A 25,997-nucleotide genomic window follows, 5' to 3' on the forward strand; every position below is an offset into this window, starting at 1 on the left:
GATTAGTTTTCCAACAGAGTTATCTTTCAGTTTTAACAACTCTGAACAAGAGATGGTTCCATGCAAATCACCCCGTTGCAGAAACAACTTAAAGCACATACCTAGACAGCATGTCAGTAGTTTTCTATAAAAAGTGCAATATATTTCCCTCAGGTCATGATCCCGGGGTCCTGGGATTGAGCCCTGCCTTGGGCTCCCTACTGAGTGGGGAATCGGCTTCTCCTCCCCCTCCCCCACTCATTCTCACTCTCTCAAATAAAATCTTTTTTTTTAAAAATAGTGACATTACGTCCTTTTAAATTTATCTAAACCACCAAACACGTGTTACTTGTTTGCTAGTAATCAGGCTCCCAGCGTTTTAGAGCCCAAAAATATACCCTTTCTTTCTGAATTTTAATGAAAAGATTTTTTCCTTTGACAAGCAATGCCATCATAGAGAGGAGCACATTTACAAAACTCTTAACCTTTAAATACCTGAAACTGACCAGAAACTGATTCAGAAATTAAGTCTACAACATCAGGAACTCTAACTGTTCACAGTAAAGTTCAATCTTCTGTAGGTCTTCAAGTTCTCCCTCCTTCACAGCCACAGGTAAAGGAGACAGAGACTCACACAAGCCTTGACACATTGTTGACAAGCAGACATAAATAACTGTAACAATGACACCTCAGGAAATGACTGAGCATTCTAATCGTCTTACAACCCTCATGAAACGTGCACTGGGGCACCTGTTCATCCTCCCCAGTGTGAATACAGTCAACACTAAGAGGAAGAGACTTCTTGGAACCTTCTTCCTGCCATACAAACTTCTCAGTTTGAGTATCACAGCACTTTAGGAAAAGGATTTTTAAACTTACCCCCCTGGACTTAACCCAGACTCTCAGGGTAGGAAGACATCTTAAAAATCATACAGTAATCCTATAGCTATGTGCTGCCCAATAAGGTCCAAGCCATTTGCTAGCTACATGTAGCTACTGAGCACTTGAAATGTGGCTTGTCTGAATTCAAATGTACTCTAAGCATGAAAGAATTCAAAATATCTCAATATTAACTTACCAAATGGATTACACCTGAAACTGTATGGGTTAAATAAAATATATTATTAAAATTAATTTCATTTGTTTCTTTTTTATTTTATTATTTTTTATTTAGGAAACTTTACATCGCTTTTATGGCTTGCATTACAGTTGGATTGCTACAGACCTCTAGACCCTATAGCAATACTTATAGACTCACAGCATTAGTTCTAATAGCAAACAAGAGCTAACACTTGACATTTCCCAATTACAACCGCCATTTAAAAGCCAAAAGAGGGGTTCCTGGGTGACTCGGTTGGGCTCTGAATCTTGGTTTTGGCTTAGGTCATAATCTTGGGGTTGTGGGGGGCAGAGCCCCATGTGGGCGTCCTCGCTCAGAGGGGAGTCTGCTACTTTTCCTCTCTCTCTCCCTGTGCTCCCCCCATGCTCTCTCTCTAAAATAAATAAATCTTTTTAAAAATAATAAAAATAAAAGCCAAAAGAAAAAGTAGTATTTTATTTTCTGGATCCACTGAGATTATAATAAAAATAACTTAAGAAGAGTGTAAAAACAGAATCACTTTGCCCTGACACCATTTTAAAGAAAGACTACTTGACTTCAAAAAGGCAAAAATAGGGGCGCCTGGGTGGCTCAGTCGTTAAGCATCTGCCTTTAGCCCAGGTCATGATCCCAGGGTCCTGGGATCGAGTCCCATATTGGGCTCCCTGCTCAGCAGGAAGCCTGCTTCTCCCTCTCTCACTCCCCCTGCTTGTGTTCCCTCTCTCGCTTGTGTCTCTCTGTCAAATAAATAAATAAAATCTTAAAAAAAGAAAGGCAAAAATAGCACAGGATGCAGAAACTACACCTCTTAAGAAAATAAGGTGGGAAATATACAAACCAAGTTTTTCTAATAAAGTAGATCTGAATGCTGATTATAAGATATATCTTTAAAGTGAAATTAACATTCTTTCATTTCCAGTACCTAGGGCCTCAGAGAGATATGTAAGATCTTGTCTTTATTATTCAAGCACCTTCAACCACAACCAACCACTAACATTATAAAAAGGGAAATACTTATAACCTCTCTTGTTCAAAACTAAAACAACAACAACAAAACAAAACAACAACAAAAAAACACAACACAAAAGCAAAATAAGAATTTCTCTAGGGCTGGGTAGGCTACCTTTGGTCCATAAACCTTATGAAATAAGAAAACATTTTAAAATAAATACCTTGCACGCGATTTTTTTAGAAGTGTATTTTAAACGTGAGAAACTCAACACATTTCTAGAAGCAAACCACTTCTTCCTCTATCATAAGACATCTTTCTTCTTTATTTGATTTAAAAGTATTCAGGCCTCCAGGGCTTTTAAGGAAAAAAACCCACTGTATTTCTGAATCTATGAAAATATTTTTAAAGGGGTAGAAGAGGAGAACGCTCTTTAAAGAATGGAGGGGGAAAAGCTTTCTCGGGTGTCCAGAGGATGCAAGAGTCACTTCTAGAAAACTGTCAGTGGGGAAACCGTATAAAAATTTTTTTGAGGAAATTTAGACCAAGGAGTCCCCAAGGCTTCCACAACAGTTGGTGAGATACTTTCTATGGTGTCCTAGCAAATTTATAATCTCCAAAACGCCATACATATTTGGCTGTCAATTTCTTTATCCATTTTGACATTCATCAGCTGAGTATAATCTTCAGACTTCAATTTGCTAGGTGATACATTCCTTAGAAACCTTTTCCTCGTGCATATAAATACCAAGCTCAATTACGCTCCCAGTCGAGTAAGCAGAAAGGATTGCACATATTTTAATGGAGGTGTTGACTGGCTACAGTTTCCTGCCCTGGTGTAAAGAGTACTGGTCTCTTTCTGAGTATAATCCTTAAACCCCGAATCTCAGAGACTCGAGTCTTCTAACATTTCCCAATAGGTGAGAAGACTGCCAAAATTTCCATTAGAGCATCCTATTTTTAGAGTCTTTGGAATTGGTCTTCAAAATTGCATTCCACAGTATGTATCTGAGTAAGTTTATGCGGGGATCAAAATAAGCATCCTAAGGTCGCAACCTTTCTAAGCTTACAAATGGATTTAAAGCTCTTAACCCTTAATTTTAAAAACCCTTAACTTTAAATCTGTTCAACACGCAAATTAAACACAAAAATTAAGGTCGATACCGGCCCAGAGGGAGGTACGGAAGGGAGACCCCCGGGCAGTTCTCGGTGGTGGCGGAAAGGACAGGTATGAACGCAAACAAGGACGGTCCCCGGGGTGGGGAGCCAGGGCAGCGGCGGGGGGCGAGCACGGCACGGACACGGGGCTGCAGGAACCAGAAGCGCGCGGGCGAGCGCGGAGGGCATGAGACTGCCCCGCACCAGAAGCGCAGAGGCTGCGCGCGGCGCCGGGGGAGGAGCGAGGGGGTCCCGGGGGGTTTCCCGCCGCGACCGCCAGCCGGCCGGCGCCCCACATCCCGCTCATCTTCTCTCCTCACCTGGGAGTCGGAGGCGAACACAGGGCTACGGCTGGGCGCCGGGTGTGTTTCCAGCCCCGCTCGCTGACATGGCGGCCGAAGAGCTGTCACAGAGCCTACTCGGGTCTCCCGCCGTTCCGGTGGAGGAGACACCTCTTGCCTTCCCGCCCCGCCTCCCTCTGCGCACCCTTCCCCGCTGGCCGGCTGGCGGCGGGCCGCCCGCGACCGCGGAGCATAGAGCGCGAGCGGCTAGAGAGGAAGCGTGGGGGCGGGGGGGGGGGGGGGGGGGCGGACAACCATAGAGTACCAGTCCAGAGGCAACCCGGATGGTCCGTCTCTCTCCTCGTCCGTCCACTCACAGTCCCCGGGCGGCTCACCCGGACGGAAACGGAAGTGAGGGAAATGGCAAGAAGAAGAGCGTTCGCATGCGCAGTTTGAAGTGTCTAGTACTGCCCGGCCTAGTCGGGGGGGGGTAGGAGGATGTTACACGTGGAGTTCTCTGTGCGGAGCTCGCTGGCGATATGACGCTCTCCGGTGACGCTGGGACAGACCTTAGAGGCTGAAGATGTCGGTCCCGGTGGCGGGGCTCCCCGCGCGGCTAGCGCTCTCAGCCTCGGCCGGCGCTGGTCGCTTTTGCGTGTTGGGGTCGGGAGTGGCGAGGTGGAGGGGCGTCCGCGCCGGGCACCGCCGGGGCTTGTCTGACCTCCATCTGCAGCTGGTGCCTAGTCAGGGTTTCAGAGACTCGCCCTCGTGGTTGCCCAAGTACCGCTCAGAGCCCAAGAGTTACGTAACCAGTCCGAAACTGGCCACGACCTTGGTGCAGATCCTGAAGAAAGAAGGGAAAAACCCTGACCAGCTCTTCCTGGAGTGCAATCCAGGTGAGTCCGCCGGGGACTGCCTTTCCTTGGACGTTCATCGCTCGTGCCGACTTCCCTCGACCGCCCGTGGGGGGCCGTTTAAGACATGGCCCCAAGAAGCAGCTTGGATGGTCGGTCTCAATCATGACCTGCAGCAGTTTGCACGTCATACAGCATTTGATAAAACATGCTCCTAGATTTTACTTTCTCCTCAAAATACTTGCAAGCTCCCCCCCCCAAAAAAACTTTTATCTTTTACATACGCCTCCTAGAGACCATAGCAGGATACCTAGAACATAAGATTTATAGACTTTCTGAAAAATACTTTTTTTTGGTAAAGATTTTATTTTATTTTTTAATTAAGCTCTGTATCCAACGCGGGGCTCGAACTTACGACCCGGAGATCAAGAGTCGCATGCTCCACCGACTGAGCCATCCAGGCGCCCCTGAAAAAATACTTTTTTAAAGGAGCACTGCCTGTCCTGAGTCAGTTCTGTTTAGGTTTGACAGTATCTTTTCCTGGTTAAAGTATCTGGGTAGTCCATGAATAAGTGGAATGCTAAAGGCAACTTTGTTTTTCCTGAGACATAGTAAAACATTATGATCAAGAGCTCAGGCTTTGGCTTTGACGAATGGATTCAAAGCCAAGCAGCACCACTTACCAGTTGTGATGTTGGAGTCAAATGATTTTATCTAATCCCCAGTTTTCCTACGTGTAAATGAGGACTGTAATATCTACCTTGGGGATGTTGTGAGGATCAAAATTAGATAATACATGTGAAACATCTACTCTAGTCGATATTGAGAGAACTTGTTTTGCAAATAAACTTTTTCTTCTGTTAACACTAGGTCCTGGAATCCTGACTCAAGCATTACTTGAAAGCAAAGCCAAAGTGATTGCCCTTGAAAGTAACAGAACTTTTCTTCCACATTTGGAGGTATACTTTTAGTTTCTGGAACTAATTTATTGTTCAGAGAGCTATCTTTGAGTCTTTAGGGAAGTGAAAATGAAGCACACAATTTATTTTTATAGAATCACTTTGGGGGGCCTTGCTTGCTGTAAATATATTGTTATCTCCCATGACTAGAACATAGTAGTATCATAGGAGGTATCAATGCTTGTTGAATGACTGAAAGATTGGAGTTCTGAGACTTGTTCTCTGATTCTAGCTCTGCTGCAGACTAGTTGGGTGACTTTGAACAGTGTGTAACTGGCATCTTGAGGCTTGTTTCCTTGTCTCTAGTACGGTATCCTGTGCCTCTGCTTTCTGTGAACTTAGAATCTAGGTTAACAGGACTATGTTAACTCTGGATTTAGGGTTTCAGAGGCAAGATAGGCTTGGTATAGTCAGATATAATTGCAGGTAGTGAAAGCATTATCCAAATGGGTTTTTCAGTGAATTCTGCTGCTTGTATGGCAGACGGGTTTACGTAACAGTGAAGTGGAAATTCCTTGTCTCACCGCCAGCCTCTTTCCTTCTCTTTCCCCTCCCTTCTGAGTCTTTAGATTCAGTTTAGGAAATTTATACTTACCTGAGCCAAATTCCTGAAACCATGTATAATGGTATTATTTAAAAGTGCAGGACAACAACAAAAAATTACGAAAATGCCGCCAAATACAGTTGTTTATTTTTTTAAATAAAACTATGCATGTTAGGTGGTGGTTATCCTACAACTGACAGCTTTGAAAAGAATTCAAGGTTTGTTTTGTTTTGTTTTGTTTTTTAAGATTTTATTTATTCATTTGAGAGAGAGAGAGAGCACAAGCAGAGGGAGTGGCAGAGGGAGAGAGAGAAGCAGAGCCGAGCAGGGACCCGGATGCACGACTCGATCCCAGGACCCTGAGATCATGGCCTGAGCCTAAGGCAGGTGCTTAACCGCCTGAGCCACCCAGGCGCCCCAAGAATTGAAGGTTTTAGCCAGGTTATTTAATTGATGCTGAATCTGCTGGAATCCCAAAAAACATGAAGAGAAAAGAACACAAAATTGTTGAAAGATCATGGAGTGTGATTTAGTCACCATAGCCATCTGTAATTTCAGTTTCACCTTAGGAATTGGAAACAAGATAGCTTTTATTTTGATCTTTTAAGAAAAGGATTACTTTTTTTTTTTGAGAGGGAGGAGGAGAGAGAGAGCATCTTCACCAGGCTCCACGGCCAGCTTGTAGCCTGACCCAGGGCTCGATCTCAGGACTCTGATATCATGACCTGAGCTGAAATCAAGAGTTGGACACTCAACTGACTAAGCCACCCAAGTGCCCCAAGGCCTACTTTTGAAGGTTAATCTGCATGTTCACAAAACAATTGAAAACATTAAAATGTCTATTTAGTTTCTTATCCAATAACACAGTAGTTGCTTTCTTGTAAGATCAAGATACATGTTAATTTGAAATCCATGATTCCATGAAAAATGGAGTATTAGGGGCTAGAAAGTTGATGACACGCAGAACTTTCCTGTAAGAAATATAGGAATATTCATCGTAAATGTTTCTGAAACTACAGTGTAAACACAAAATCCGTCTCTGATCAAATCCAATCTTTGGTTAGAACTAAGTTTGTGTTCCAGTTCTGGCTTTTAGTTTCTTTCTAACTCCCCATCCCCACTCCCCTCAGCACTAACTTGAGCTCAGCCCTCAGTAGGTATTTACTCTTATTAACCATCATTATGACAGAGGGGAAAGCCATTCAAATAAGGTTTTATGTGAATTCATCTATTTGCCAGAATTAAAAGAGAAGTAACCATTTAAATAGAAGTTTTGTGGGCACCTGGGTGGCTCAGTCAATTAAGTGTCCAACTCTTGGTTTCAGCTCAGGTCATGATCTCAGGGTCATGGGATCAAGCCCAGAGTAGGGCTCCTTGCTCTTCAGGGAGTCGGCTTGAAGATTCTCTCTCCGTTTGCCCCTCCCCCTGCTTGTGTGCATATTTGCATGCACACTTTCTCTCTCTAAAATAAATAAATCTTTAAAAAAAAATAAATAAATAGAAGTTTTATGGTGGCCCTAAATCACAGCTTTAAAGTGGTGCTCTCAGCAGACAATGCTTCTAGCCACCCAGAGTTTGCTCCTAGAAACTGAAAAGATTTTCAAGGATGATGCTCGACTCAGAATTTTTGTCTAACGTTAGAACTCCCGCCCTCTCAAATAAAATTCCTGAGACTCCACATTAACAGTGTTTCAAGCAGGAACAGTTAGTTTGCCTATCTGGATGTGCTAGAGGTACAGTTTTTAAATTGTGTTCTATAATAATAAATCATGATATATTTCTTTTGAAAATGAGAACTACTGTTGCAGAAAGAGCTATACATGTTCAGTTGAAGAGCCCTCAGCTTTTGTGGCAAGTGGTGTGGTATTTCAGCAGAGATAGAACACAGTCTTTTCAAGTCAGGCTGAGTGTCAGCCCTAGCTGTCACTACCTTTAAGGCCCTTGGGCAATTAAGTAATTTAATCTGTTTGACTTAGGTTTTTCTCATATATAAAATAGAGACATTAATGCCCACTTGTAAAGGATCTTGTTGCAATTTATTTTTATTTTAAGGATTTTATTTATTTTAGAGAGAGAGCAAGGTGGTGGGGGAGGGGTAGAAGGAGAGAATCACAAGCAGACTCCCGGCTGAGCGTGGAGCCCAATGTGGGGCTCGATCTGATGACCCTGAGATCATGACCTGAGCCATAATCAAGAGTTGGATGCTTAACCAACTGTGCCACCCAGGTGCCCCTCTTGTTGCAATTTAAATGCGATGAAATGTGCTTCCTGTTTTTGAATCCTAAATGAAATCGAGTTTTTAAATGTGATTTCACTATTATTGTAGAACTAAATTATGCTGGATTCTGGCTGTTATATCATTATTACCATTATTGCATGGTACGTGACAGATGCAAAAACAAAAACGTACTTTCAAAATACTAGTGGAACCAAATCTTAATGTATACATTCCTCTTAAATTCCTATCAAACCAAAATTCAATAGCTTTTCTTAGTTACAAAGATTAAAATATAACTCTTGAGTAACTTCTGAGGTTATTTTATTGCTATACATACAGAACACTTTGTAAGAATTTCAAGATAATCTGTTTTTAAGATAAGCATCAAATGAGTGTTCTTTTTCTCTGTCTGTCATAACACCACACTCTGGTTTTCTTCTTTACATTTTTGGCTTATTCTCAGCTTTTTGTGAGACTCTGGAGTTACTCCATCCTCAGGCCTAGTCTTCTGTGCTTCTCCCTAGGGGGTCTCATCTGCACCCCTGGCTTTAATAACCTTCAACAAGCAAAATTCTCACCAATTTATATCTTTAGCCTGGACCACTCCACTGACCTCCCTATTCAGGTCTACAACTTCCTACCTGGCATCTCCACGTGGTTCACCTAATAGACATCTCAAACTTAACAGGACCAAAAGTATATGATTTCTACCGTAGTCTGTTCCTTCCCTAGTCTTTCTCAAGGGTCCCCACGAAAATGATCATTAGAATTTACTAGATTTAGAAAGAAAATATAGGTTGAAATAAAAAACTTATGAAAAATTAGGGTTTTTATTTTGTAACTTTGTTTTTTTTTTTTTAAAGATTTTATTTATTTATTTGACAGAGAGAGACATAGCCAGAGAGGGAACACAAGCAGGGGGAGTGGGAGAGGGAGAAGCAGGCTTCCCGCAGAGCAGGGAGCCCGATGTGGGGCTCGATCCCAGGACCCTGGGATCACGACCTGAGCCGAAGGCAGACGCTTAACGACTGAGCCACCCAGGCGCCCCTATTTTGTAACTTTAAATTGCAAATTCTTGAAACCTTGATATATACCAACAGAATTTTCTGTGCATGAGAATCTCAAAATGCATATCAAGTCCCTTGACCGCTTCTGTTTGATTTTTTTTTTTTTTGTAACTTCTAACGAAGTTTATGGTGTCTGTAGCTACGCCTTGCTCTCACTGCTAAGATGTCCAGTGCTACGACAGAACCAGCACATCAGGGCGGTGAACGGACGGAGGTGTATCGGACCTCCTCTGGCAGACAAGGAGCTTTCCTTCTGTAGTTGCTTCTGTCTTTAGAAAATGTAAATGAAAAATCAAGGGGAAAATAGAAAGTGACCTACACGATGAGTGTAGCCAAGTTCATTTGGCAAAGGACTAATTAGACTCTTCTAGTAAAAACAGGACTGTCTGCCTTTCCCTTTAATATTTTTATCGTTTTTCTCTATGAAGCATCTGGCCACGACCAGCAGATAGTTGCCGCTCTCTGCCTGGGCCCAGGTGTGGTCTCCAGGCGGCCGCCACTAAGCAGATAGTGTGAGGACACTTTTTGAACAGCTGAAACCATTGAGTTAAAGTAGAGAAAGTGAAAGGATAAGTGAGAATTTGTTGAAGGTTTATTGGTTTGGGGACTTTTTCTTAGTAATACTGTACTTTCATTGCTTTTCAGGCATTAATTTCTCTTAACTGTTAAATTTTAGGGTAAATTTTTTGAAGTAGATCTTTGGGTACAAAGTCTCCCTAACACTGACAGTTTTAAACATGTTATCTCTGTCTCTCTTCAGTCCCTGCGCAAAAAGGTGAATGGAAAACTAGAAGTGGTCTACTGTGACTTCTTTAAAATGGATCCTAGAAATTTTGGAATAGTAAAACCTCCCATTATGATTTCAGAAACGCTTTTTCGGCATTTGGGAATAGAAGCGGTTCCTTGGTCAGAAGGTAATTTTTGTCATTCACTGCAGCAAATAGCTTCTGATTTGCCAGCTTTCTCTAGCAGGACACCTTGTCTGCTGAAGAGATCCGCATCCTGTCTAGATGAGAGTTTGTGGGCAGCTGCTCTCAGGACTGTGGCTTTCTCCTCACATAGACAGAATCCAAGCAGCTCCACGGAGGCCAAGCGCCCTATCAAGGAAAGATGCCAAGGCTTCGTTTTAATTGACTTAATACAGTTTGTTTACTTAGTTTGACTCAATAAAATATGATCTTAGGAAAAAGTTTTAACAACTTATTCGAATATTTTTGCTTGTATTCCTAACAGATACCCCATTAAGAGTAGTTGGAATCTTCCCAGCAAAAAATGAGAAAAAGATACTTTGGAAGCTTTTATATGACCTATATTCTTCTACTTCTGTATATAGTTATGGACGAGTAGAACTAAATATGTTTATTACTGAAAGGGAATACGAGGTAGGTTATTGACAAGTACCTGATTAGTGTTTGTTTTGCAAGAGTTTTGTGATCTTTCTCTGCATGGTCTTAATCTGTATGACTTTAATTTGAGCTCATGACATTGAGAGTATTAAGATGGTTTTTAAATTTCTGTAGAGCAGTCTTTAGATTCAATTTTTTTTTAAGGTTTTTTTTTTTTGTGGTTAAACATCCATGTGACATATTTACTATTTTAACTGTTTCTAAGTGTACAGTTCAGTGGCATTAAGTATATTCACATTGTGGTACAACTGTTAACCACCATCTATCTCTTCTCAGCACATTTTTATCATTCCATACGAAATAAGCATTACTTCCCATCTTCCCCTTCCCCTGAGCCTCTGGTAAACATTGTCCTACTTTCTGTCTCAGTGAATTTGACTATTCTAGGGACTTCATTACAGGTGGAATCATAGAATATTGCACTTTGTGTCTGACTGACTTCACTTAGCATAATGCCTTTATGGTTCATCCAAGTCGTAGCATGTGTCAGAATTTCATTTTCTTTTTAAGGCTGAAAAACATACCATTGCATGCATATTTATATGTATATATTTACACACAAACATATACAAATAGATACATACCCCCACAACCTTTTCTTTATCCATTCATCTGTCAACAGACATTTGAGTTGCTTCCACTTTTTGTTACTGTGAATGATGTAGCTGTGAGCTTTGGTGTGCAAATATCTTTTCCAGTCCGGCTTTTAGTACTTTTGGCTGTATACCCAGAAGTGGAATTGCTGGATCATATGGCAATACTATTTTTTTTTTAAGATTGTATTTATTTGAGAAAGAGAGGGAGAGAGAGAGAGCACAAGGAGGGGGCAAAGGGGAGAGAGAATGTTTTTTAAATTAAAAAAAAATTATTTATTTATTTGAGAGAGAGGGAGCACAGAGCAAGAGGGAGAAGCAGACCCCTGCTGAGAGGGAGCCCAACTTGGGGCTCAGTCACAGGACCCCGAAATCATGACCTGAGCCGAAGGCAGATGCTTAACCCATTAGGCCACCCAGGCACCCCAATACTATTTTTAATTTTTTTCTATTTTGTAATTTTTAAGGACCCACCCTACTGCTTTCTGTAGTGTCTGTACCATTTTATATTCCCACCAGCAATGCACAAGAGTTCCAATTTCTCCATGTTCTCTCCAATGCTTGTTTTCTGTTTTTTTATAATAGCTGTTGTAATGCTGTGAGGTAGTAGCTCATTGTGGTTTTGACTTGATTAGTGATGTTGAACATCTTTTCATGTGCTTATAGGCCGTTTGTGTATCATCTTCGGAGGAATGTCTATGAGAGTTGTTTGCCCTTTCCTTTGGGTTGTTTGTTTTTCTGTTGAGTTTAAGGAGTTATTTATATATTCTCAATATTAATCCCTGCTCAGGTATGTGATTTATGAATATTTTCTCCCCATCGGTGGGTTGCCATTTTACACTGTTGTGTCCTTTGATTCCCAAAGTTTTTAATTTTGATGAAGCCCAGTTTGTCTATTTTTTCTTTTTGTTGCCTGTGCCTTTAGTGTCGTAGCTAAGAAATCACTGTCAAATCCAGTGTCATGAAGCTTTTGTCTTAAGTTTTCTTCTAAGAGATTTATCGTTTCAGCTCTTATGTTCTGGTCTTTGATCCATTTTGAATTACTTTTTTTAATATGGTGTCGGGTAAGGGTCCAGCTTCATTCTTTTGCATGTGGGTATCTAATTTTCCCAGCATCTTTTGTTGAAAAGACTGTCTTTTCCCCATGGAATGGCCTTGGTACCCTTGTCAAAACATCATTTAGTCATACACATGAGGGTCTGTTTCTAGGCTCTCTCTTTTATTATTAGGCTATTCAGTGTCTCTTGAGATTCCATATGAATTTTAGGATGGGTTTTTCTAGTTCTGTGACAAAAGCATCGTTGGGATTTTCGTATGGATTGTGTTGACTCTGTAGATCACTTTGGGTAATATTGACATCTTAACATTGGTCAGTCTTCCAATCTGTGAACACTGGTTGTTTTTTCCATTTGTTTTTTATTTCTTTCATCAGTGTTTTGTAGTTTTCAGTGTACAAGTCTTTCCCCTCCTTGGTTAAATTGATTCCTAAGTATTTTACTGTTTTGGATGCTATTTTAAATGGAGTTGTTTTCTTAATTTTGCTTTTCAGATTATTCATTGTTAGTATATAGAAATGTGATTGACTTTTGTGTGTTGATTTTTATATCCTGCAACTTTGCTGAATTCATGTATTAGTTCTAATACAAATATTTGGGGTTTTTAGACTCTACTCTCTGAAATTGAACGGCCTTCTGAAGTTCTTTATAGTGTCTTGAGAGTAATGTTTCTTTTCTGCTCAGAATGCTTCACATTATTAATCTTCTAATCCATTGTAACACGAGATGCTTACCTGTATGTAAGAGTTATGGGTTAGCATAGTGGAGCAAGAAATGAAAGGGTGGTTTACTCACCAAGACTCAGTACAGACATAGTGACTATCCATGGAAAGCATAGGGACTCAGAACCTTGAGGCTGTACATACATTATATCATGAAAGTTTGAAAGAAGAGAAACGGGAAATGCTTCATCAGGTTTTATCTTGCTACTGGGGAAACGTTCTAGTGCTTCTTTCACCATGGACCTTTTCACGTGTAGTTTCCGCTGTGTAGTGCTCTCATTCACTGAGGAAACCGCTCATCCTTCAAGCGTCAGCCTGAACAATTCTTGACTCAAAATTTATTAGTCCACCTGATACATACTTCTAACACACACTTGTCCTTCTCCAAAGTAATTATACATTTTTGTTTCATTTTTTTCTTTAATGAGATTTTGCCCTGATAGGGTTTTGGCTAAAGGAAATCAATCTCACATACATTATGTTTTAAGTGTACATAACGATATATTTCAATATGAAAGTTTAAAAAGATTTCTCTTCTTTGAAATGATTACGGATAAGATTTTGCGATTCTAATTTTTTTTTAATTTCTAAATACTATTAAGATATTACTTTTAAGATTCAGAATTTTATTTCAATTGCTTATGGTTATGTAAACATATAACTTTTATTTTCCTTTTACTAGAAACTGGTGGCAAGTCCCCAAAATCCACACTTGTATCAAGCATTAAGTGTGCTCTGGCAAGTAGCTTGTAAGATTAAGCTTCTGCATGTGGTGAGTAAAATCGTTCTAAATTGCAACAGAGAACTTCATTTTTATTTTTTTATTATTTATTTAAAAAAATTTTTTTTAAGTTCAGTTAATTAAGTTATAGTGTATTATTAGTTTCAGTGGTAGAGTTCAGTGATTCATCAGTTGTATAAAACACCCAGTGCTCATTACATCACGTGTCCTTCTTCATGCCCATCACCAGTTACCCAACCCCCCCAGCCCCCGAACTTCATTGTTTTTAAAGGGTCTCCATTTTTGTGACCAGTAAATGGAGAAAAATGAAAATTTATTATTTTTCCCAGCTATTGAAGATAATAGAGCAAGGTAACTTTGTGCTTATGTTTTTGTCACAAATATTTATATTTTTATCTGATTATAAAAATAATGTATACTCATTGTAAAAATGTGAGACATAAGAAAGAAAAAAGAAAAGAGGGGCGCCTGGGTGGCTCATTCAGTTAAGCGGCTGCCTTCGGCTCAGGTCATGATCCCAGGGTCCTGGGATCGAGTCCCGCATCAGGCTCCCTGCTCAGTGGGGAGCCTGCTTCTCCCTCTCCCTCTGCCGCCTCTCTGCCTACTTGTGCTCTTTCTCTCTCTGTCAAATAAATAAATAAAGTTTTTAAAAGAAAGAAAAAAGAAAAGAATTTTAAAAACTCCCATCACTACAGTTCCACCACCCAGAGGTCACTATTGACATTTGTGACCTATTTGTAGCCTTTTATTTTTCCTGTATTTCTTTTTCTTTAAATAGTAGAGATTATATTTTTTTGTATCTTATTTTTTTCACTTAATAGCTAATAGTGATAAGTTTTTTTCTCTCATCACTAGACATTTTTCTTGTTTTTAATGGTCAGTTAAAACCTCACTATAGGGCATTCCCCTTTTTAGTTTATTTCCTTAGGCAAGATCAGAGTCGTCTAATAGAAATATAACGTGAGCCACATATGTAGTTTTACATGTAACGCTACATTTAGTAGCAACACTTATAAAAAAGTAAAAAACAGGTAAAACTAATGTTAATATATTTTATTTAACCTCGATTCAAAAATATTATCATTTCAGTATGTAATCAGTATTTTACAATTAGTTATTACATAATTTGGATTATTTTTTTATGTACAGGGCCTTTGAAGTCCAGTGTGTATTTTATACTTAACAACACATCTCCGTTCAGACTAGATACATTTCAGGTGTCAGTAGCCACATAAGTACATTAAGCCCCGCAGTGTGCATACTTAGTTGTGAGAATGTTACCCATTTGATTTTAGCTTTTGTTCCAGTTCTGTGTTTTTTCCTCCAATGCATGAGGTTCTTAGACTGGCTCTCTGTTCCTTGTCTTTAGTATCTGTCACGCTTTTATTGTTTTTCTATATTCCCAGAAATCTTTTCACACTAGTGTTCACAGCACTGACCCTGCACTGTATGCTGTAACATTGGTATTGCGGTTCTTGGTGTCCCTAAATCCTTTCTTACCTCAGTGATCTCTGATTCTGTTGGCTTTTTATCTGGGCCTCCTCTCTTCATGGCTGTCAGCTAGTTTCTTCATAAAGGCCTCCCGGGGACTTTAGCTTTCTGGAGAGTCTTCTCTTTTTTTGTTCTGCAGTATTTATTTTCAAAGGCCTTGTGTTGACTTTTGCCATTCATTAATGTCAGTGTTGATCTGATGGGCCTTAACCTGACTGTGACTTAATAGGAAATCTTAGCTGTTAAACCAGCTTAAAGACCTATTTGCATAATTATATTAAGGATGATACTCTATCTAAATAAGTAAGAGAATTAGCAATGTCAGGATAGACCTTTGATTCTCCTCTTTATCTAAAAAAAAAAAAAACAAGGAGAAAGAAGAGGGAAGTTTATGATTTAACTATCCCATGTTTTTCTTAAGTCCAATTAGAATGGTGACTTGGATTTAATTCATTCTGTTATTTAAAGGCAGTAATAATTTGGGGCACTTTGACTAAAGAGAACTAAAAGAAATGTTTCTGGTTTTGTTTACCTTCCCTCAAGGAGCCTTGGTCCTCATTTGGCGTATACGGCCAAAGTGGGAGACAGGAAAAGCTGAAGAATAAGGTAAGAATGAATGCCCTTCTCTTTTTCTTTCTAAATGGAACATCCTATTTTCTTTAAGATTATCTGGTATTCTGTATTTGTTTAAATGTTTAATTTTAGAATATTTGGAAATGTTCTTTAAACATATCTTACTGCTTTTAATAAATTCAAATTATTTTGGAAGAAAGTTGTAATTTTCAGCTGATTATACAGTGGTATAGCGTAGTAATAGGCTTAAACAGAAGTTGACTTCCATCTCTATCTCTTGCAATGAAGAAACATCCCAAATTTGGAAAATACAGTTATCTTAGTGTTCATCTAATTTGATAAACTAAAGACACAATTTTAAAAGTCAGAAATCTGTCGTATTACTATTTATAATGATTGAGTTCATCAACACGTATGTCTAGTCTTACCCGGAGGGTGGGGCTTTTGTTTGTTTTTTCCCCTTTTTATAGAACCAAAGTGATAATGTTATAAAGGGATCTTCCATTTACTTTATATTAGGGGGACTTGTAGCAAAATTGGAATAAAGTAGCTGAATTTTTAAAAACAGTCCAAAGTTTGACTTCAGGATGAAATGCTAATGATGTGGATCAGTTCAGCCTGAAGGTCCCATTTGCCTACTTACTTTGGGTTTTTTCTCACTCTTGCCACTGAAAGAAAAAAAGAAAACGATCAATTTAGAAATGGCCTGACTTTTCAATCATCATTGTGATCATTGAGATTTTAGCTCTATTTCACTCTTCATAAGCATATTTTTGTAGCCTCACAGAATAGAATCAGATTAATTTATTTTATTTTAAAACCATTGGGAACTTATCCAAATGTCCCCAAAGTGAGCAGTCTTGTATATAAGACACTATCATTTTTTCACTGACAAGAGCAAAAGCTAAAAAATGTTTCTTTGGCCAACTTAAATATATAAACTTTAGTGATGAAAAGGAGATAACCAGATGTCATGTTTCATGAGAGAATTGTATTCAGATATTCCACCTGTATCTCTTATATCAGCATGTCTGTAATTGCTACAGAGGCACGTTGAGACATTTGACAGTTTTTTAGAGCACATTATTCTGATTTCCATCCAAATTGTTTGGTATTTTCCACTTTCTGGAAGCCATATTTTTATTACTGGAACTTTTTTCCTAAGCTACAAATAGCCATCTATTTACCAGCAGGACAGTTTTTTCTTCCCTATTTATCAAGTAAGTCTGTTTCTGTAACTACAAAACTATCTACCAGGTTCCTTTTTTTTTTTTTTTTTTAATTTATTTTTAAGTAACCAGGGTCGCCCATCCTGGGGCTTGAACTTAAAACCTGGAAGAATTGCATGCTTTACCAACTGAGCCAGCCAGGTACCCCCTACCAGCTTCCTTTTTAAAGTCACTTTCAAAAGTTTTATTAACAACAATATATAACACTTTGAGTTATGAGGTTATCTCCCTCTGTAATTAATAATTACTAAATATTTTTTGAATTTCATTGCCTCCTTTTTTTTTTTTTTTTTGACTAATTTCTTCAACTGCAGGCATCCAAAACTAGAAACTAGAATTGATTGAAAGTTTGTTTTTCAGGCAATAGGTCTTCCACAAAGAGTATATATACTCAAAAATGTATACTTTTGTGTATGTACATATATATGTATGTGTGTATATATAGTTAGATAAGTAAATAAGGGATCACTACCTAATATATGAGATTTCCAAAGGACTAAACATAAGGCCTCTGTGCTTCCCGAGGGATAATTTCAGAGGAAAAAAACATCTTAACCTTACATTAAGGCATGTACTTTTTAAAAAAAATCTGAATATTGTATACTAGAGCAGGTTGGCCAACTTTTTCAGTAAAGGGCCAAACAGCAAATGTTTTATGCTTTGCAGACCACATAATAGTCTCTGTCCTAGTCTTTGTTTTTGCTTCTTTTTTTTATTTTTTAAACGGTCCTTTACAAAGGTAAAAACCATTTTTAGATCCAGACTATACAAAAACAAGCAGGCTGTGGACCATAGTTTGTAACCCCATATTTTTTTAAATATCCAAAGGAAAATTATAAGTCAATAATGTTTTTTTATCCTTAGGATCTGGTGTTGTGTCTCAAATATAGAAGAAACTCAGTACATGTTAGTGTCCTGTTTGGGATTTGATTTTACCCTGCTTCAAAGTTAATAAGCTGTTACTCTTTGATGGATACTGCCCTAAGGTAGACTCCTGGATCAGACAAAGGACTTTATCTGCCCCCACGTCCCATAGGATAATGTGATGTTCCTTAGTTGACGGTGTACGTGCTGGGGCTTGCACTGCAGCTTAGAAACACAGAGCTGGGGGAGTCCACTTCTTTTATAGCAAACACGAAGCAAGCTCCTCTTTGTCCTGGAGAGAGCCATTATCTCATCCCTCAAGGTGGCTTGCTGCAGACAACCCTGAGGAACTGCCCAGGTAAAGAGTGATTAGGGCCTTGCATTCTTCGCCCACCCAGCAAGAACGTACAGGACCGCTTGGGATCTGTGGTGTTTGCCCCTTCCAAGAGCTAGCTTGAATGAGTAAGCAAACTCTGTCTTGCTCTAGCAGTATTTTATGACTAACACAATTTATTCTTTTTCTCTCTCCAGAAACCATTAGAACAAATAAATAAACAAGTAGGACAAAACATGTGTTTAATTCAACTGACTCCTCTTCCGAATTTATTTACAGAAAATTTAACATCTGTTAACTATGATGTATTTTTTCACATGTTAAAGCAGTGTTTTATGAAGCGTAATTTCAAGCTAATGGACCATTTACAGTAAGTAAGAAGAATAAAAGCAAGTATAAAAGTAGCAATTTCATGTGAGAATTATGCTTTTCATGTTAGCGGTCCATTTTCTGGATCTTGTATATCTTGATTAACAGAGTGAGGTACCATGTTTTCACTCATCTCTTTCTTCACAACACTTCCTTCCCCAGTGCACATTTTGAGAAAAATAAAATTCAATTTTCCACGTTGTCTCCTGAGCTTAATTTTTTTTTCCTTTGAAAAAAACAACTAGGGATGCCTACCAGTAGTTCCTCTTTGTCAGAGTGTATGTCCAGGATTGACTTACGTGGAGAACTAGCTGCTTGCTAGTGACCGGGATGGGAGCAGCATCAGCGGTGGCAAACCCACCACCTACCTTTTCTCACTGCTTATCCCTCATGGTTTTATTTCCTAGCCCAAGGAGGCACGGATTATTCTACCACCCTAGTCCTCCTGTTCTGGACCAAATTTTAAGTTTTTACCTAAAGCTTTATAAAAATTATAGCTGTTACTGCCTCCTTGGTATCTACATAACTTTTCCATGAGGATGATGGGTACAGCTCTGTAAGTTATGCATGACCCCTTGGAATCAGCGCCCATGGTCATTCAAAGTCCTGTCAGAGAATGGGTGAAACTCTGAATGAGCTGTTGATTGAACTATACTTGTGTAAAAATAAATGATAAGCATGGCAGTAGACCAGTAAAAGTAATCTATTTTTCATCTTTTCACCTTGTGGTAGTGACTGTTTTGAATGCATCTGACTCTTAATCTCAGCTCAGGTCTTGATCTCGGGGTTGTGAGTTCAAGCTCTGTGTGGAGCCTATCTAAAAAAAAAAAAGATGGGGTGCTTGGGTGGCTCAGTCGTTAAGCGTCTGCCTTCGGCTCGGGTCATGATCCCAGGGTCCTGGGATCGAGCCCCACATCGGGCTCCCTGCTCCGTGGGAAGCCTGCTTCTCCCTCTCCCACTCCCCCTGCTTGTGTTCCCTCTCTCGCTGTGTCTCTGTGAAATAAATAAATAAATTTTAAAAATAATAATAATATGGGAAATTAAGCAATAAATATGGTAAACTGTGGTGAAAAAATGTTTAAAATTCCCTTGGCGATCTCTGAATTGAAAGCATGTTTATACCTGTGACCAGGATTATGTTCAAAATCAAGAAGTATTGGAAATAGTTTCCACCAGCACATTACATTTGTTTAGTTGTTATTGTTAGAAGCTCACTGATGGTTTCTTGCTAGGCTAATATATTAGGCAGTTTTCTGCTTTATAATTTATTCACCAGTAATTGTTACATAAAAAGGTGAAAACTGTTCCCTCTTTGAAATCTGCTGGATGCCAGTTTCTGCTGTTTGTACTTATTGAACCATTACATGGACCTAAATGGAGTTAAGAATGTTTTTGCAAAGAGAGTTAACAGATGAAAGAGGTAGGCATAATTTTTTTGAAGGGCAATGTTAAACTAGAATTTTGTGTAAGAATTGATGAGTGCATGTTAAAGTCCAGATTTGCTCTTTTTATGACAGGTAAGCCATGAAACTTCAGAAATGATAGTAAAAGCTATACATTATATGCAAACTCTAAAACCAAATAAGATTAATTATATATCCATAAGTTAAACATTTTAAATTGGGCATAGAAGCCATTTCTACCAATATTTACTGCGGTTATAAAAGGAATTAAGCAGATTCACTTTGTGTTTCTTTTGTAGGTTATTGAGTCCAGTTAATGCAACAGCTATATTGAAGCAAATAGAGAAAAATGGAGACATGAAAATAACAGATCTGCACCCTCAAGACTTTAAACAGCTTTTTGAAACTATAGAGTGTTCCAAAGAATCTTGTAGGTGGCTATTTGATGATTGCATGGAAGAGATGATCATGTAGGGAACTTGACTGGCCCACATTAGCTGGAGCCATTGATTTATTTGGAAATTATGACACAAATGGAAGAGAACTAAGTTTGAAAAGCTTCCAGCCTTTCAACGGAAGATAACTGTTCTTGTTTTGCAGATTGGGCAGGTAACTTCTTCTGAAGGTGATACCTTTAGTAAACTGGATAAAACCATGGCTGCTATTTTATTCACAAAAAATAAAATGAAAACGTCAGTTAATTGTGGATTTGATAAGATTGCATTTGTTTTGTTTTAAATTCCTATCTTCTGTAGACATACTGGTAGTTGTAGGGTATTGCCAGATGAAATTTAGTTTTAAAAATCCCTTTGGCTCAGGGTGCCTGGGTGGCTCAGTCAATAGAGTGTGTGACTTGATCTCAGGGTTGTGAGTTTAAGCCCCACGTTGGGGGTAGAGCTTATTTAAAAAAAAATCCCTTTGGGCAAATATCTTACATTGTATTAACTTAAATATTCCATTTTCACTGTTGATTTTTGCTTCCTCCTGGAGGGCAAAAGAGTTTGTACATTATTAAGCTTAGAAAGTAAATTAAAATGATTTAAGTGGTTTGTTTTAGTTTTCTTTTTTTTTTTTTTTAAAGACTTTATTTATTTATTTGACAGGGAGAGACACAGCGAGAGAGGGAACACAAGCAGGGGGAGTGGGAGAGGGAGAAGCAGGCTTCCCGAGGAGCAGGGAGCCCGATGCGGGGCTCGATCCCAGGACCCTGGGATCATGACCTGAGCCGAAGGCAGCCGCTTAACGACTGAGCCACCCAGGCGCCCCATTGTTTTAGTTTTCAAATTGTTGAATTATATTATCAAGTACTGTACAATGAAATTATTTCAATTTTAATATGGTTTAAACTTTTTTCAAAATTAAAATATTTTAAGTAATAAGATTTTGTGATTTATTGGTCTCTATCTAATGAAATATTAAATTGAACCTAAGTTATTCACTTTAAATTGTTATGTACAGTCAATGTGTGTTCAGTGAGTAATTCAGTCTGTTACTCAAAAGTTGCTTGAATTTTTGTTCTATCAAGAAAGTTCATCTGAAGTTAGACCTTTACATGAACCTAAATGGAATTAAGAATGTTTTCTTAGGGGGCGCCTGGGTGGCTCAGTTGGTTAAGTGTCTGCCTTCAGCTCAGGTCATGATCCCAGGGTCCTGGGATCGAGCCCCGCATTGGGCTCCTGCGTGGCCGGGAGCCTGCTTCTCCCTCTGCCTCTGCCTGCCTGCCTGCCTACTTGTGATCTCTCTCTCTCCCTCTGTCAAATAAATAAATAAAATGTTAAAAAAAAAAAAAATGTTTTCTTAGATCATTGTAGAAGCAACTGCATTTTAACTGAGACATAAATCTCTTCAGTTAGATTTGTTTGCTATTATAATACTTCGTAATACCTAAAGCATATTATTAGTAAGTTTTTGCAAGGCAGGTTGTTAACATTTAGCCAAACCAATTCTTCCCGACTTCCCTACTATTGCCATTGGTCTACAGTTCAATCAGGCTGGAAAGCAAATCTTCCTTCTCTTGTAATTCCTGTCCTGCCATTATATAATCTGCCAAATCTTCATGCCATTCAGTCTTCTCACTGTTCCTTCCACTACCATGCCTCCAGCCTGAATTTCTCCTGAAGCTTCTTAACTAAACAAATATTAAGTTACCAGAGATGGAGTGATTCCCATGGCAAGGCCTAGTACCAGGTAATTTGGGGTGAAACACTTCCAGAGATATTTTGCCAAAAGGCCTTATGGCTGGCTGAGGATCATGGATGGTCATCTGGTTTGTTTGAATCCCCCAAACCTGATGAGTTTAGCAGAATGTTCAGAGGGAATCGTGGGAGCATGGCCTGGTATCTCCGAAGAAAAGTTTTTACTGCAAGAGTGAATTAACTCTCCATACAGTTAAGCTCATGACCTGAGCCAAAGGCAGACACTTAATCCACTGAGCCACCCAGGCATCCTGAAGGAAGGGTTTTTTTTTTTTTAAGTTCTATGCCCTATAACTATATTATTTGCACCAATCTAAGTCTTCAAAGAGGAATCCTAGTTACCCGATGGGACACGTAATAGACTTTAAAAGGTAATCCAGTAAGTCTTGGTTAAATGTTCATTTGGTTTACTACTAAAACTGCTGGGTAGTTTTATATTAAAAATTTATAGGTGCTACTTAATTTCCTTCTTGGTAATAAAACAGTGTGTTAAATTTTCAATTACGGTTTATGGGAAATTGAGGCACAACTTTCTATGATCTTTTTGGTTTTTACCTGCTTATTAGAAGCAAGGATATGAAAGTAATGGAACCAGTAGGGCAGGAAAGCATTGCTTTTTGTGTATTTTAAAGTCCAATTTAGATTCCTGGTAAAAGCTGATTATAAATTTAGTAAGAATTTTCATTGGAAATATTAAATCTCCAAGACTTGCAGAAAGATGGTTTCAGGATCCTACCCGTGATTTCCTTATTATTTGTGGTATAAAAACCTGTACTCCATATATACCATGAACCTCTCTTAACATCTTCCACTTCTCTATAGAATACACTTTTACTGTTTTTATACAAGAGGAACCACCAAAAGAATTTATTGAGTTGCAGGATAGGATGGAGGGCCTAGGGATTCTGAGCCTCTATTTCTTTTTTTTTTTTTTTTAAGATTTTCTTTATTTATCTGACAGAGAAAGACAGCGAGAAAGGGAACACAAGCAGGGGGGAGTGGGAGAGGGAGAAGCAGGCTTCCCGCAGAGCAGGGAGCCCGATGTGGGGCTCTATCCCAGGACCCTGGGACCATGACCTGAGCCAAAGGTAGACGCCCAACGACTGAGCCACCCCAGGGCCCCTGAGCTTCTATTTCTAAAATAACATCTAAACCACAGCCATTCTCTCCCAGGCAACTTTTTTTTTTTTTTAAGATTTTATTTATTTGACAGAAAGACAGTGAGAGAGGGAACACAAGCAGGGGGAGCAGGAGAGGGAGAAGCAGGCCCCCCTCTGAACAGGGAGCCCGATTCCAGGACCCTGGAATCATGACCTGAGCCAAGGCAGATGCTTATCAACTGAGCCACCCAGTCACCCCTCTCCCAGGCAACTTTAAAGAACATTAAGAGGGGGGTGCCTGGGTGGCTCAGTCGGTTAAGCGTCTGCCTTCCGCTCAGGTCATGGTCCCAGGGTCCTGGGAACGAGCCCTGCATCAGGCTCCCTGCTCTGTAGGAAGCCTGCTTCTCCCTCTCCCACTCCCCCTGCTTGTGTTCCCTCTCTCATTGTCTCTCTCTCTCAAATAAATAAATAAATTCTTTAAAAACTAAAAAAAATAAAGAACATTAAGAGTCAGCCATCTTTCCAGTTTCTGAGTGGTCTTTGTATAGGAAATCTGGAACCTGATGCTTATGATTTATCATTTAAGAGTTCTGGAAAGCAACAACCCAGTTTACAATAGTTAAATGAATCTCTTTTATTAAGTAAAAAAACTTAATCCTTCTGGTACTGAATATGTGATTCTCATTATAGGATGTTATACTGTATTTCTTTGGAATTGCTTATTTCATTGGTAGGAACAGATCCAAATTTTATGGGGCTCAGGTTTATACAACTTTAGGGAGCAAGCCCCCTTTTAAAATTGTGGTTATATATATACCACAAAACTTGACATTTTAGCCATTTGAAGTGTATAATTCAGTGGCATTAAGTACATTCACGTTGTGCAAAAATCACCATTACATATTTCCAGAACTTTTTCATTATCCCAGATAGAAACTCCATACTCACTGATCACTAATTCCCCATTGCCCTCCCCCAGCTCCTGATGACTGCTCTTCTACATTTTGTCTCTATGGATCTGTCCATTCCAGGTACCTTCTATAGGTGGAGCCATACAGTATTTGTCGTTTTGAGTCTGGGGTATTTCACTTAGCACTTTTTCAAAGTTAACCCACATTGTAATGTATTAGAATTTCATTCCTTTTTAAGGCTGAATAATATTCCATTGTGTGTATACCACATTTTGTTTATTCATCTGTTGATTGATACTTGGATTATTTCTACATTTGGCTACTGTGCATAATGCTGCTGTGAACATGGGCATGCAAGTATCTCTTGTAGTCCCTGCTTTCAATTCTTTTGGGTATTGGGGGACCTCTTTTAAAAAAAGGATACAAAACAATATGACTCTAAGTACAAAAGTGAGTATTTGGAATGAGAAAAGAAATCACAGCAAAGTACAATATTTTAAAAGTCGATAAATACCACAAATATCACAAAATCCAGGAAAAAAATTAAATGTGATAGACCCTTGATACCCTTCTCCCCTACTCTTTGGTTGTATACGCTTTGATCTTATAAAGAGTATATAAAGATTCTTATTTATAAGACTTTTATATAATACCAGTTTCTATAGAGAATGAAAAAACAATTCAGTCTTTCCTCTAACATGGTTGACTGAAATTTTTTATTATTATAAAGTTTTTTCTTTCAGCTTCTCAACTACATTGGTGATTCCATGTCTGTAACTTCCTCTACAGTGTCTTGCCCTGGTGGCATCTCACATAAGGGCAAGGCTTGGGGTTCCAACGCTTTGATCTCCCTCCACACTGTCCCAGGTCCAGTTCAGCCAAGTCCTTGAAATACCTGCTCCTTCCCCACTCCCCAACCCCTTCCTCTTCCAGGTTGGTCCTAGGTCAGTGAGCAAAGTCTGGGTCATAGTGGTTCCCAAGCAGTGGCTCCTTTAGCTTTCTCCTTTAGCAAAGATAAATCTGGATCATCACTGAGGGCTGGTGGATATGGAGGTAGTCGTGGCCTTCACTCAAGACTGCCTCCAAGGATGAGACCAGGCCTCCAGGCTAGGGCAGTACTCCCTGGCTTCCCAGTACCTGAGGTTACTGCTTCCTTCTTTTGTCCATTGAGGAAAGCAGGGTGGACCTTCAAATGGAGCTATTCAAGTGAGGGACCCTCATTCTGAAGTTTCCTTAGCTTCTGTTCGGTGGGCCCAAGAAGGGCCAACAAGTGCCCTACTTTGTAAGAAAAATGCTATGCATGGAATGGGCTACTTCCCAGTTCTTTGCACCCTTTTCAGATTTGGGGACTAAGAACCTTAATTCCAGGCTCAGTACCCAAAACCCAAATCAGGAAATATCTATGTTGTTCTAATTTTATATTCTGTGGCTCGACATTAAGGTATCCCGGCTTCACATAGTATCTCAGTAACTGAAATCCTACATCCTTTCTATGCCTTGAACCTTCAGGTGAGGAGCTCATGTCTTCTCTTGCTGGTGCACCTCTCATGGGACACAGCACCACACTCAAAAGATTCCAGAGAGGGGAACCTGAGTGGCTCAGTTAAGTGTCCGTCTCTTAGTGTCAGCTCAGGTCATGATTTTAGGGTCTTGAAATCGAGCCACGTGGGCTCCCCACTGGGTGTGGAGCCTGCTTAAGATTCTCTCCCTCTTCCTCTGCCCCTTCCCCCCACCTCCTCACAATCTCTCTCTCTCAAAAAAAAAAAAAAAAAGATTCCTGAGAGAACCTAGGAGGATAAGGACTGAGACCCTACTATTCATTCATCTGTCAAGTCTTGCTAATTATGAGCAAAGCAACATTTAAGAGTGCAGGAAGATAGGAGTTTGCATGCCCCATGTCTG

The 25,997-nt window shown here is 39.4% G+C and overlaps 2 protein-coding genes across 4 annotated transcripts in view; one reads left to right on the forward strand and one right to left on the reverse strand.

The window, feature by feature from the left end:
* CNST (consortin, connexin sorting protein) overlaps window positions 1–3,750 on the reverse strand; it is a 112,843-nt gene extending 109,093 nt beyond the window's left edge. For both annotated transcript variants that reach the window (XM_036110980.2, XM_036110981.2), the window contains exon 1: window positions 3,506–3,750. The gene's annotated coding sequence lies outside the window, so the exon portion shown is untranslated. The remainder of the gene's footprint in view (window positions 1–3,505) is intronic.
* Window positions 3,751–3,887: 137 nt separating this feature from the next.
* Window positions 3,888–20,595, forward strand: TFB2M (transcription factor B2, mitochondrial). 2 transcript variants are annotated; one of them, XM_036110984.2, is made up of 8 exons: window positions 3,889–4,362; window positions 5,191–5,279; window positions 9,869–10,022; window positions 10,342–10,490; window positions 13,567–13,656; window positions 15,661–15,723; window positions 18,315–18,487; window positions 20,189–20,595. In XM_036110984.2, the coding sequence occupies exons 1-8, from the start codon at window positions 4,050–4,052 to the stop codon at window positions 20,361–20,363; spliced, it is 1,206 nt and encodes a 401-aa protein (XP_035966877.2). In that variant the 5' UTR covers window positions 3,889–4,049; the 3' UTR covers window positions 20,364–20,595. The 2 variants fall into 2 exon arrangements, with proteins under 2 accessions (XP_035966878.2, XP_035966877.2); XM_036110985.2 differs by lacking the exon at window positions 13,567–13,656 and having other exon boundaries at window positions 3,888–4,362.
* The last annotated feature ends 5,402 nt before the right edge of the window (window positions 20,596–25,997 follow it).

This window comes from Halichoerus grypus, chromosome 7 (assembly GCF_964656455.1).
Source record: "Halichoerus grypus chromosome 7, mHalGry1.hap1.1, whole genome shotgun sequence".
In the NCBI taxonomy this organism is placed as follows: Eukaryota; Metazoa; Chordata; class Mammalia; order Carnivora; family Phocidae; genus Halichoerus; species Halichoerus grypus.